The following is a 13,167-nucleotide window of genomic DNA, read 5'->3' on the forward strand; positions in this document are numbered from 1 at the left end:
TCTTCCTGCAGCTTGTGTCATTAATAGCATTTACAACTTCCCTCAGACTTCTCCAACTGCCCATGCTGACCGAAACAATCTATTTTAAAGAGACAGGCACGATTTTAAACCTTTATTCACTTCTTTTTAAGGGCTAGAGGAAAGAGTCTTTGGGAAAGGAGTAGACTGAGGCAGCACAACTACTTTGAACAACTCCCAGCTCCAGGGATTTAACTTGCAATGCACTCCAAGACATGAATACCTCCCATGCCTAGAGCAGTAGGGTTTTGAGACAGACCAACCACAAACAGTCAGCATCTTGAATTAATATGAGGGGTTTTTTGAGTCACTTCTCACCAAAGCAGAGGCCCCAGAAGAGATATCTGCACTGTAGTATGTCCTGAAAGGCAGCATATTCCTACCACATTTCCCTCTTTAACAGCATCTCCAATAAAGCAATTTAAGCATTTCAACTATTTTATGTTTATGCATTAAATAGTTCTGCATAGTTTCCTCCATTTGATGAGCTGCAAAATCGTGAGGAAAAGAGAAGGGACAGGAACACCAGAGCAGCTCAAGGCTACATCCCAGAAGACAACAGGCAACCCTAGTAACAGTCTACCCCTTACAACTCTTTCTACTTGAAAAAGTGGACCACAGCCTAATGCAAAAAAATGTGCAATTATATAGAAACCATAGACTCAGAGAATGCTTTAGGTTGAATGGGACTTTAAAGATCATCCAGTTCCAACCCTCCTGCCATGGCCAGGGACACCTTCCACCAGACCAGGCTCTTTGAAGCCCCATCCAACCTGGCCTTGAACGTTTCCAGGGATGGGGAATTCATAACCTCTCTGAGCAACCTGTTCCAGTGCCTCACCACCCTCACAGCAAATAATTTCTTCCTAATATCCAATCTATACTCACCCCCCCTTTCAATTTAAAGCCATTCCCCCTTGTTCTATCACTTCATGCCCTTGTAAAAAGTCCCTCTTTGGCTCTCTTGCAGGCTCCTTTCAGATACTGAAAGGCCACAAAAAAAGGTCACCTCAGAGCCTTCTCTTCTCCAGGCTGAACAACCCCACCTCTCTCAGCCTTTCCTCACAGGAGAGGAAATATGAGGCTGAATCTCCAGTGGTACATGGTTGTTGGACCTAACTGAGAAAAGTCTGGTTCACACATCAACTTATTTAGCTTTGGCTTTAATTGAGAAGGTCTGCATGAAAACAAGGACTTAAGAATTTGCCTTTAGAACTATTTGAAATAAAGCTGGGACTCATGAAAACAAGCATCTGATTACAAAATACCCAATTACAGGACATGAAATGAGCATGTAGCTACACGAATACTGTCACAACTACCGCCAAACACAGTTTGGCTGGAAACTGGACACTGATTTTTTTTTTTTGAAAAGGTAGAACTGGAGCACCACAGCCAAGGATTAACCCCAAATCCAGTCCAGAAGGTACTGATGCTGCATTCCAGGTCTTGCAGCATCAGCCATTTTTTGAAAATAAATATGCATCTTCACATCACCTGCTAGAGCAGAGAGAACACTGGGTCCATCCTAGGTGCAATCCAAATGCAGCATTATTCTAGTTTTTACTTAACCCATTGTTAATGTACCAGCTTTTTCTGAGTTCACCCTCCTTCACAGCTATTTCACACTAGTTTTACATTTCTTTACTCCTTTCCCTATTGGAATCCTGATTCTAATGTACTTTGCATGATTACCTGGAGCAAATCCGGCTTAAAAACTGAAATATACATACAAGTGAAAGGGTTGGCCTGAATAATGCACAGTGAGATGATGGAAACAGATGTTTCTATAGAGCCTGGCAGATGACACTCAGGAGACAGAGCAAATTAGTGCCCAAGGAGTTGTCACATCAGCATTGGTGCTGTCAAAAGTAACGCCCTCAGAAGAAGACAGAAGTGACTGAGACCTTGGCTGTAGGCACAAATACAGGGCACCCATAAGTCACGATTCTTTACTCAATGGCATGCAAGCAATTCTTTCTTCCTACCCACGACCAGTAAGTCACACACACAGCACACACTCCATGTTTATTTTCACACCCTCCTTACCTGGCCCTCCTCTGCCCGAGAGGCGTCGTTCCCCAGCAGCGGCTCCGCAGGAGGTGTCTGGATAGTGACGGACTTCTCAGACCGACTGCCATCTTTGCTTCGGGGAGATTTGTGTCTGTCCCGGCTCCTTGTGCAAACAGAGGAGGAGAATAATATTACCAGTTACTTTCCAGGGCCTGAAATGTGCTGCACTTCTACCTGCAAAAGGTGCCCCAAGCATTAGATCAGTCAAGCTTGTCCATCTCTTGATCAACATAAACTCAGGCTGTGACAAAATGAGCTTTGGAGGAGGTAGAAAGGGATCTTGCCCAGAGAAGGTGACAGCCTGGAGGCTGGGACAGACCACTCCCTCAGTGATAGGAGAGGAGAGGACAGAGATGCATGCCCACCACCTCATGCTGTCTTGAAACAGCTTCCATCAGTGCTGTGCTTGAAAGGGAAGCCTGCATTCTCCAAACAGCTGACAATTCCATTTGGGATTTACTGGTCTACACAGTTCTCACAATAAAGTGTCTCACAGGGACATGCCCAGTTAACACAAGGAGTGAATCAATACAACTTTAGTTCCTGCAAAGCAGAGTCTTGTCATCTCTGACCTTAACACTGCAGGACAATCGGTGACGTTTATTTCCACTGGTTAATAACCTCAAGTTAACCTCTCACAAAGAGAACGAGAACATCAAGGGTACAAGGCCAGTCTTTATTTCCAGAGTGCACTTGCAGACCTCACAGCTTCTCATCTGAGAAAGTCTCAAGATGAATTAAGCCCTACCAATCTGCTCACCAATGTGTTCCTCTCCCTTCCCACATGGACAGGAAAGCAGCCTTTGCACTGGAAACCCTCACTGTGCTCAGGGACTGGCTTAAACCTCATTAATATCCCAGCTCTGCCTCTCTCTTAAAATTACGAAAGCCCAAAGGTTTCATGGGATGACACTTTTTCCAATTTAAGGGCTCTAGGATTTTTATGTTGTTTTTGGAACTCTGAAGGCTTCTTTCCACACAGCATTCTAAGTTTAAAAGGGCAATCTGTATTGGGGGTTGGATGCTAAAGAAGGAAAAAAAGGCAAACAAGAGCTGTTTTACTCAATAACTGGACTGTGAGCAAAGAGACTTCATGGAAGAATTCTTTTTCCAACCACACAGGATAATTGCTTCCGAATTGCAAAATTATTTTGGACCAGCTCAGTAATAAGATGCAAACACTAAGTGACACAGATTTTACATGTAAAACTAAGGAAGACAGGAAAAAAAAAGAAAAACCGAAAATGTTTCCAAATAATCAGAAGTTTCAGAGCAGATGGGTTTTCAGGCTGTTGAACTACCACAACAGAGAGGACTTGCTATTCAAATTCAGAAAAGCCTGACTTCTAATCCAATCAATGCTGATAAAGGACTTGTTGCCTACTCAAGTACCACTCAAATTCTGTTTAAAAAAACCCCAACACACCATTAACAGAGTCGCCTGGAGGAGGGTGGAGAGAGGCAGGAAAAATTATTATTATAGAATAAAGAAATGGCATCAGAAGACAACCAGCAATTACCAGTTTAGGAAGTCTAACAAGTCTTCTCCCCAGATATTGCACTCATCCCTCACCCTTTACGAGGGGAGTTAGGTGATCTTTTCTTTCTGCTGGCACTATCCCAATCTTTTTGGCCACACATAACCCCAGCATGCATCCAACAGGTTGAATATCACTGAATTAGCAGCTTCAAGTCTCCCTGTGTTCCCCATGAGGACTCTCCCTCATGTGTTATCTCCTCCAGAGATGTGGGCCCACTGATTTTATCCTGGCTTACAATTTTTTTCCCCATAGGACATGTCCTAACTTAGAGCAGCAAGTAATTAAAAATAAACATTTCCTTACCCTTGTCTGTGAGCTTTTTTGGAGTGACCTGAGTAGTGGGAGTATCCCGAATATGTTGATTCTGTATCCATTGCAGCAGACATCGGGTCTGCACGGAAGGGGCACAGATTTTATTTAGAAGATGAGTTCCTGGTGCTCCTGAGGTGGAGTCCGTGGTAAAAGTGCTTTCCTGGGTACTCTTTGCTTCCCAGTCATCGGTGAGATCTGGTCCTCAGAGACTGAGCGAGCTTCACTTAAAAGGAATCTGATCAGAGGGGAGGGGAGGGAGGGCGCTTGGCTTCTCACGATCGGCCTAAGAAACGAGAAACAGGCATGGAAGTGCACTCTAAGCAAAGCAAAACATCATTCCTACTGCAGGAATTCCCTTGCTTTGGCCACATATCACACTCATCAAGCCTGTCCTGGTCAATACCTCTTTCTGATCTAGTGAAACACACGCATTTGAAGAGCTTTAAATGAACTCGATGCATCTGTTTTGCAGGGTCTAGCCCATTGCTCTAAAACTCTGGAAGAGACAGACTAGGCCACCTGGTAGAGACAGAGACTTGGAGAAGGCACAGCAGCCTCAGATACCAAAATTCACCCACAGAAAAAGGACCAGGCTCGGCTTCAACACCAGATCTCTTCTCCTGTGTGACACACAGCCCAAATAACCCCAGATTCAGAATGGCAGCATTATAGACTATTTACAGGGGGAAGGGGTGGGCGTGAGGGCAACTTTCCTAGGAGAAATGCTGCAGAGAATCAGCCCACCATGCCTGAACCTGCTTTGTTTTCACAACTTCGAGGTGTGCCCATTATACAGGCATTAGTTACTATACAATCAATGGCACTATGAACACCTCCCTCTCTTTGTAACCTTTGCCTCCAGAAGCTAATTTGGGCCTCGAAGAACTCAATTTTATTAAAAATCATCTCTATATATACACATATTAATAACACTGGGGAGAGGTGATTAGAGATCACATCTAGCTTATATGGGCCAACACTTCTTACAGCGTACTTCCATTTGGAACAGCAGCTTAAGTCACATCTGTAAAGGGCAGAAGAGGGTCATGTTTTTTTGGAACGGGAGCAGGGGAACATTAGAACAATTCCCAACAGTTACATGTCAAAACCCCTGAACCCTGTGGGAAGGAAGGGTAGACATCAACCTGCTTTCCAAATCCACATCCTGCATTAGGTGATAAGAGAAATGGACAGGAGGGGAGTTAAGAAGTTAATCACCGGTTTGGGGAAACACATGCAAACAGGGAAGAGGGAAGGGTGGCAGCTACAGGACAGAGGTACCTTGGCACAGCTCAGCACTCCTGTGGCACACAGGAGCACTCTCACACGTCTTTTGCCCAGGCAACTCCTGCCCCCAGCCAACACAGGACTAAAGCCATGAAAGTACTTTCAGAGTGGGCAAAAGACGACTTTAAAATTAAATTAGATCCCTCCATAGTTTTCTGCTCACAGCAGTTTTCAAAGCTGTTAGCAATAAAACAGGCAACCACCGCTTTCAGCCCTCTCCTTCCCCAAAGACAGAGGGACAATAACAGAAATCCTGCTTTGGCCAACTATTCTTGCCAGCCATAAGATTCCTACACTAACACCTCCAGAAAAGCTTGTAACAGAGAAGAGAGCTCTACCACATGCAAGCTGTGCCAAAGAATGAAGCCTCTTCCCCACTGGGCTCCTTGGCTGGCAGTGCAATCTGCAACGAAGTAAAGAAGCACCCCCACTGCATCCAGAGATGCAGGTATTAGCACAAAACTTGGATTTCCAGGGCTCTTGGAAAGCAGAAAGGTGTGGGGACCTTTTGTGTACAGGATTCCCAAGCTCTTAAGGGCATATTGTGCCTCGAGAAAACTTAAAGGCATCAGAGAATACGGAAAGGACAAATAAGGATGGGATCATAAGGCCCAGTTTCAGGAGGAAAGAAATGAGGATGGATTTGAACACAGTAACACATAAAGCCTAGGCACAGCACAGTTTGGAAGATGGCATCATTACAGTAACAAGAATAAAAATCCCCCAGCCTAGGACGTGATGTTAACACTCATTAACTCCTGAGATTTGCACACAGCCTGTAGCTTACAGCTCCAGCAATAGGCTGTGACTCATTAAAGCTGATTTTTACCTCTACTGTCCTGCTAGGCAACCACAGAAAAATCCTTCCTCTGTGTTTGTCTTCCTCTGATAAATGGGGGTGAGGCCACGACCCCCCTACATTCAAAAAGCACTATGAGGAGATGGCTACACAGGACTTTGCAGTCATTAGGCACCACAGACCAGAAACACCCTCAGATGAGCAAAAGGTGACACACATTGTAGTCTTAAACCACTGTTTGTCATGTTACTGGAGTCTCTTTGAGAACAACCACTACCTTCACAGATACATTCCACTGCATTACAGGGAAAGGAAAAGCAAGGAGAGCTGCTGACATACATCAGGAAGGGTTATGTATTTTTCCTAGCCCTCTAGGAAAGTATAAACTCTCACCCTTTTCCTCTAACCACATGAAAGAATTTTCCCCCAAATACCTGGTAAAACAATCAGAGCTGAGACAGGGACTGGGAGTAGAGCTCCTCTTTTGACCCCTCTCACCCCATCAGCACGGGATCATACTTCTCTGGAGGCATCTGGGAACATTTCTGCAGGTAGAGGCTGCTGTGGAAATGCAAAGGCTGCCTGGGCAAGTACCATGAACAAGCAGTGCCCATTTGATGGTGAGTGAAGGAAGGCAGTGCTGGGCACCAGGCAGGAAAGACCAACACAGGAACATCAGGGCAGGCTGGATCACGCCAACTTTCCTTTTCTGTGTAAGCAAGAGCAACGGTTTTGACACAGCTCTGTGAAAAGTCAACAAGGCAGCCCCCTAAAAACATCAAGTCTCCTGGATCATAATCAAAAGCAGTAATCTTAGAGGTATTTTCCAACCTAAATGATTCTATGATGAACTCAGGGACTCTGCACCATCTCCTTGCCCTGACTTCAGGGCACACCAGTGGATAAATAGATCTTCCTGTCAAGGCACTCACAGGACAGTCAGGAACAAAATTTATCTGCCCAACCTCAGCTGGAAAAAGCAGAAGACCGCTGGCTTTGCCTGGTGCCCAGCCCAGGCTGATTGTCAAGAAGGCTTCCTAGATTGGTCCAACAGAGGGTAGCCTGGATTGCTAGACACCACTCCCAGGCAAGGAGGGAGGAGCACAGCCCAAACACACTCCTCACAGCCATGCCAAACAGGTTACCCACCTTCCTGTCTATTTTACAGCAGGAAGGCAAGGCAGCCTTACCCCAGAAAAGCTTCTGAAACTACCATGGAAGAGGTAAGGAAGGGACCAAAAGACAACTAACAAGCTAAACTACATCTTGGGAGCTCTTCCAATGGCATAGACAGAAGTCAACCCTGGATTAGCCAGCACCCCAAGAGCGCCTGCCACCAGAGCCTGAGGAGACCTAGAGAAGGCAAGCTCTACATGAGTCCTTCATAATGCAACCATACCCAAACTAAGCACAGTCTTTACACACCTCCACCACTAAATCACTGTTAATGATGATTCCTACCCTAACCCTCTGGGCAAGAACAACTGTTCTGGTTAAAGCAGCAGCCCCTTCATTTGGGGCCTCATCCCTTCACAAAAAAAAGTGAATTCAGAGTCTAATGTAGCCAACTGAAATGGCTTCACAAAAGATCATTACATGTCACAGGACTCTGCTGAAGGCATGGTCTGTTTGCAGAGCTTCTGGCCCTGCATGAAACAAAGCTCTTCTGGCCTGAGGGTACAGTTGCACTGTATTTCAGCGTTGACAAGAAAGCTGGTGTAAGTAGCTCCCACCTCCGCACCACGGTTCACCACTCTCGGTTGTGTCAACACAATTCTCAGCAAGCAAACAGCACTGCTGGAAAACAAAACAAAAAATCCCTTTTCTCCCCCCCTGCCACGCTTTTGTCTTGGATCCTTTCCGTGACCTAGTTCACAGTACAGCTCAAAACATCAAAACCAACATCAGGGTGAATAGCAGCACAAGCGAACAGCTAGAGGGGAGATGGGAATGCCTCCTCTGCCTCCACCACGACAACTGTATAACCCGTACACCCAGAACTTTGCTCCCAGTAGGGCCAGCACTCTCACTTTGCCTTTCCCTTACTCACTGACAACAGAAAGAAGCCAAGTACTAGATAGAAAACAATGGTAAGGGCACCCCAAAGTAAATTTTGAGACCCTGTCCTGGCAAGGAGGACTGCCACACCCTGCATGACAGTGAAGAAACTTAGTTACCCCTGAATACTGCAGAGATCACTGTAATTACAGTTTCTACGCAGCTACACAACTCATTGTAACTCCCTCTTTTCATATGCTCATAAATCTCAAAAAGAGTTCTTTTGAATTGCTATTTTCCACGCTGGAAGCCCAATCCCATTTCCAATGAAGTCTGCTTTGTGATTGTCTTCAAGGGAGCACAGTTTGGCTCCCCGCCCAAGAGAAATTTAAAAGAGCAAGTTACATCTTTAAATCAAAGAGGGCAAACGCAAACAGCTCTCTTTTACATCCCATGCTTCCCTGATGGATTTTCCCCTGTGAAGTGAGGCAAATAACTCCAGAGCAGCTCATCTTTGAAATCTTTGTACAGTTTCAGTCTTACTCTGTTTAAAACTTGCAGTCAATTAGAGTTGATTTACCAGTTAGTTCATGAAGTTATATGTATTTGGAAGTGCCATCTGGAGCACAAGCAGCCAAAAGTGTCCGTGAGGATGTGCGCACAATTCAGCTCCAAACGCCGTCAGCCTCACTTGTTAAACAGCACCAGCTGTCTACAGGGTAATGGATGCCCACAAGCTCTTGCACTGAGAAATCTTTTTTCCTTCCTTTAGTGAAACGAAGAGCTTTGCAAATCAAACACGCCGAACCTCAAGCGCTGAGGGTTCTAAAGTAAAAACAATTAAAAGATGGCTAAGCAGTGAGGAGGCTTTTCCAGCTCTGGCATTGGCTTGGCTGCACAGTACTGCTGCAGTGCATTCCCATTATTCACTTCAGGAAAACGAGAGCTTGCGTAACTTGCTGTGTTCAACTGCAGACATAGTGAGACCTATGAGCAATGCCACAGGAACCTCTTGCTTTTGAATTTCCTGAGCAGGCCCCAATCCAGCAACTTGATCTGTAAGCACAGAAGTTCATCCATGCTAATCTACCCACAGAGCCAAGACTTTCAGTTTTAACGGCCAACGAGCTCTGGGAAACAAAGTTTTTCCAAAAGATTTTCATTTATTTTTGCATGCCATTAAATAAGGTCAATTTTGGTCATATATATATATAACTAAACCAGGGCTTTTACTCTATGGTGGTGGCTCTTGATTTGCAAGCCCTTCATTTAAAAAAAAAAAATGTTTAGTAGTCAGCAAATTCAATCCCTCTAGCAACAGGTTCTCTTTTCTTTTGCTTCTCAGAGGCTCCTTAGAAAGATTTCATAGATCCCCTGGAAATTCCAGCCCCAAAGCTGGAAACCATTAGCCCATGACATGGATATTTCAGCAAGAAAAGCCACTTGGTTTATTGAAGCAATCCACTGTTGAATCAGAACGTGCAACAACACGGCTCTGCAAACACAGCAATGCTGCTTCAACTGACAAGAGAAATAGCCAGGCAAAACCACCACCCAAGTGAGTGGTGTTTCCAAGCAGTAACCCCCAGCCTCCTACCCCCCTGTTACACAGCTGGAAGCTCTCTACATGGGGCCTGTCTGTGAAGCACTTCCCTGGAGAATGTCCTCTGCCCACTCCAAGAGCCACATCTGTGCTGTCCAAGTTTCTCAAGCTCAATGAGCATTCAAGACTATCATGCAAATTACGTCTCAGTGCCATCCTGTCAGACTGGTGAAAGCTTGTGCTACCTCACTCGTACGTCTCTCCTGTGCTGCCAGACCTTCCAGCACACCTCTTCATCCCAGAGCCATGAAACATGGTACAAGGTATTGTGGCCTCACCCTCATGACACCAGAGCACCTGTGTGCCCAGGAATACAATTTTCCATATTGACATTTAAAGCCTTACTGAAACAAACAGGGAAAAGAGTCTCACAGGACACTGCTGACTCTACCTATCCCAGCAGGCAGTACCTGTACCTCATTTTCAATATTTACTTTTAGCCATAGCACTTAGATACTGAGTTAGCATTAAAAGGTATGAACTGCAAAAGGTTTCTCTACTGAAAGAGCACCCCTTCCTTTAAGACACTGCATATCTGCCAGCATTTTCCATTTAAATTTAGAACAAAAAAGAAGTTGACAGACCCAGAAGAAATCCCCAGTATGCAGCACAGTGGGACTACACAGTATGGAGTCTATCTCCCTCCTGCTCAAATCTGTACAAGTCCAGTGTTATTCTGTCCTTGCAAGGAGAGAGGGCAAAGGTGTTTACCCCTGAGGAAAAAAACCACTGATCTTTAATTTGACCCAAGTCAGAAAATTCTGACATACAGGCTAATGAGAAACTTAAAGAAGTACTAAGATAGTTTTTACATGGGTTCATTTTCTTCTTCCGAATGACAGTACCAGACATGGAGAAGCATAAACTTACTGTTTCCCACCAGCAGAACTGGACATCACAGTTCTCCACTTGGGTCTGCCCATCAGGTCCCCACACATCACAACAAGCCCTATAGCATCAAAGCCACATTTCTGACACCAGCCTTCGCCTTGGGTGCAAGAGGTGGGGGTGTAAGGAAGGCAGGCTACAACACAACGTGCAGTTCTGCTAGGACAACTGCAGTCACTTGGTAGTGTTTCCCTAATGCTGTATCCAGTCTCTCAACAACAGTAAGCCCTCTCCATGTGCACATATTCATAAGACAAGAGCCACTAGGAGCAACTGCCACTGCTAACCAAAATCAAAAGGTCAGAAGCAATCACTGGGAGCTGCTGGTCAGTGACTGTGAGCAGTTAAATGTTTGCCTGGCTGGTTCCAGTACAGCCTGGGATAGTTCCAAAATTTCAGCTATAGGGAACATTTTTAAAGGAGGCTTGCTACAAGACTCCATTCACATTTATTTTTCAAAATTAACAACTGAAGTGATCACAGAGCCAACACTGGTCTTGTAGCTGCGGCCAGCGAAACAGCCAAACCCCAGTGGGGGAAAAGAGCCAAGCATGGTCAAAACGAAGCTTTTCAAAGGTGGCAAAGCACTGCTGAAGCTCCCTTCTCCACAGCTCTCCTCCTCGAAGTCAGGCTGAGCTCACAGGCAATGGTATCACAGAACATACTTCATAACATCCTAATTTGCACTTCCAGCCAGCGTGACTCGATTTCTCAACTCTTTATAGCTGCACAAATCTTGTGGGCAGTTCATTACGGACAAACCCGGGGCCAAAGAAATCCCACTGCTCCAAACAGTCACAGAATCGCCCACCTGCCTCCCCACATCGAAAACCCTGCCATCAAGCCACTTTCACAGACTCCGCAATTCAAAGACTTCAGCCCTTGGCATAAGAGAGTTAGTTCACCACCGTGACAATTTTCTGAATAAAAAACCAAACCCCGTGCTGCCCAGCGGGATGAGCCCAGACACAGAGCAGTTTGTTTCACACGGCGTGGGCAGGCAAGGCACCATCAGCCATTCACACCAGCGTGGAGCCTCACGCACGAACAGCACACGGGCTCCTTCCAAGGCGAGGTTCGGCAGCCAGAGCGCTGCCCGCTGTGCGGGGCTGCGCCCGCGGCCCCCGCCGGCACCGAGGGGTTTACCCCGGGATGCCGAGATCGCGGACCCGCCGCCCCAGCAGCCTCACGGCGGGCAGGCAGAGCTCCGGCCGGCAGGAGGGAGGCCCCCGGCCGCCTCCCACCTCCGCCCAGGCACGGGAACCAGCGCGCAGCCCGGAAAGCGCCGGGCAGGGGAGCGGGACGCGGCGGGCTGGCCCCGCAGCGGGCACCGCTGGGGCTCTCAGCAGCACCGCCCGGCCGGGCGCCGGCCCTGCGGCCGGGGGTGGGAGCCGGAGGCTGCCACACCGCTGCTCCCGCCGCCCCAGCGCCGGGGTCCCGGCGGCGGGAGGGCGTGGTGGGGGCAGCGGCACTGCCCCCCCGCACCGCGGCCGGCCCCGCACAGACAGACGGGCAGATGGACGGACTCACCTCCCTCCCGCGGCCGTCCCATGCCGCTGCCGGCACCGACCCGACACTCCGCCACCGCGCCGCTCCCCGCCACCTTCCCCGGCGGCAGCCGCCGTCGCTGCTGCCGCTGCCGCCGCCGCTTTCCGCTTCCTGTGCCCGGCACCGCCCCGCACCCCGTCCCTCCCCCGCCGGAGCCACCGCCCCCCGGGCGAGGCTTCCCTGCCCGGGCAGCGGTCGTCCTCACGCTCACCGGGACTCCGGCTCCGCGATAGCCCGGAGTCGGGCCCTGCTGCAGCCTGAGCTGGTGCGGGTGTGCGGTGGGACCCGCTGCTCAGCCCCCGAGGCCTGATGTGACGCTTGAATCTCTCCCCGTAGCTCAGCCTCCTCAGCACCTCGGGTGCTCCTTCACATCTCCTGCCGCTGCTTTCCCCATCGCCCCCTCCTTGCTCCCGGTGCCCACCCCCAGAGGCCCGCAGCTCTTCCAAGGCTCTGCAGCTCTCCTCCACCCAGCCATGCTCCTCGCCTGTCCTATGCCGCCACCCTGTCCTCTAGGAGAAAGATCAGTCCCTTGGAGCTATCCCATCCCAGACTACGGTGTGCTTGGGTTTCCTCGAAGTCTAAGTGTATTGCCAGGCACTCTAATGCCTCGCTTTCGGGACGGCTTGGTCTGTGCCTCCACCCAAAGCCTGCAGCTGCAGCGCCCTTTGCCCCTGGTCACAAGAGGTCTGCCGTGAAGAAGGACCTCCTGCTGCCCGGGGAGAAATGCCTGGCTGTCTTGGGCACCAAACTACTGGCAGCACTTGCTCTGGGCAGGTGGGAAGGAAACAGGAGAGTTCTACGTCAGTGCAAGTCACTTTTTCTACATGAAAATGTTGCTCCGACTTCATCTCACTTTTGGGTTGTCTTACCCTTTAAAAATATTTAAGTTTTCAAGACACACAATGAGCTAGCAACTGGGAATGTATGAAGAAAATCTAGACCTCCTAGATTCCAGTCCTGCACTTTCAACTGCTCAGGAATGACCCAGTCCACAAATGGAACAAATTCAGAAGAAACTGAAGTTATTCCTATTAGATAGTGTATGTTTTGCATTATTGTGGCTTCTGTATATGGCATCTTTTATTTTTCCCCTCCACTTT

General features: G+C 47.9%; 1 protein-coding gene across 1 annotated transcript in view; it reads right to left on the bottom strand.

Moving 5' to 3' along the window:
- The window catches only part of VANGL1 (VANGL planar cell polarity protein 1), a 45,879-nt gene extending 33,757 nt beyond the window's left edge, over positions 1-12,122 (bottom strand). The window contains exons 1-3 of the mRNA XM_082279277.1: positions 12,050-12,122; positions 3,936-4,227; positions 2,068-2,194 (exon numbers count right to left, since the gene is read on the bottom strand). Coding sequence (XP_082135403.1) covers positions 2,068-2,194; positions 3,936-4,018 — 210 coding nt within the window. The 5' untranslated portion in view covers positions 4,019-4,227; positions 12,050-12,122. The remainder of the gene's footprint in view (positions 1-2,067; positions 2,195-3,935; positions 4,228-12,049) is intronic.
- Between the last annotated feature and the right edge of the window lie 1,045 nt (positions 12,123-13,167).

Source organism: Coloeus monedula (genome assembly GCF_965178545.1).
Source record: "Coloeus monedula genome assembly, chromosome: 3".
NCBI classification, from domain to species: Eukaryota; Metazoa; Chordata; class Aves; order Passeriformes; family Corvidae; genus Coloeus; species Coloeus monedula.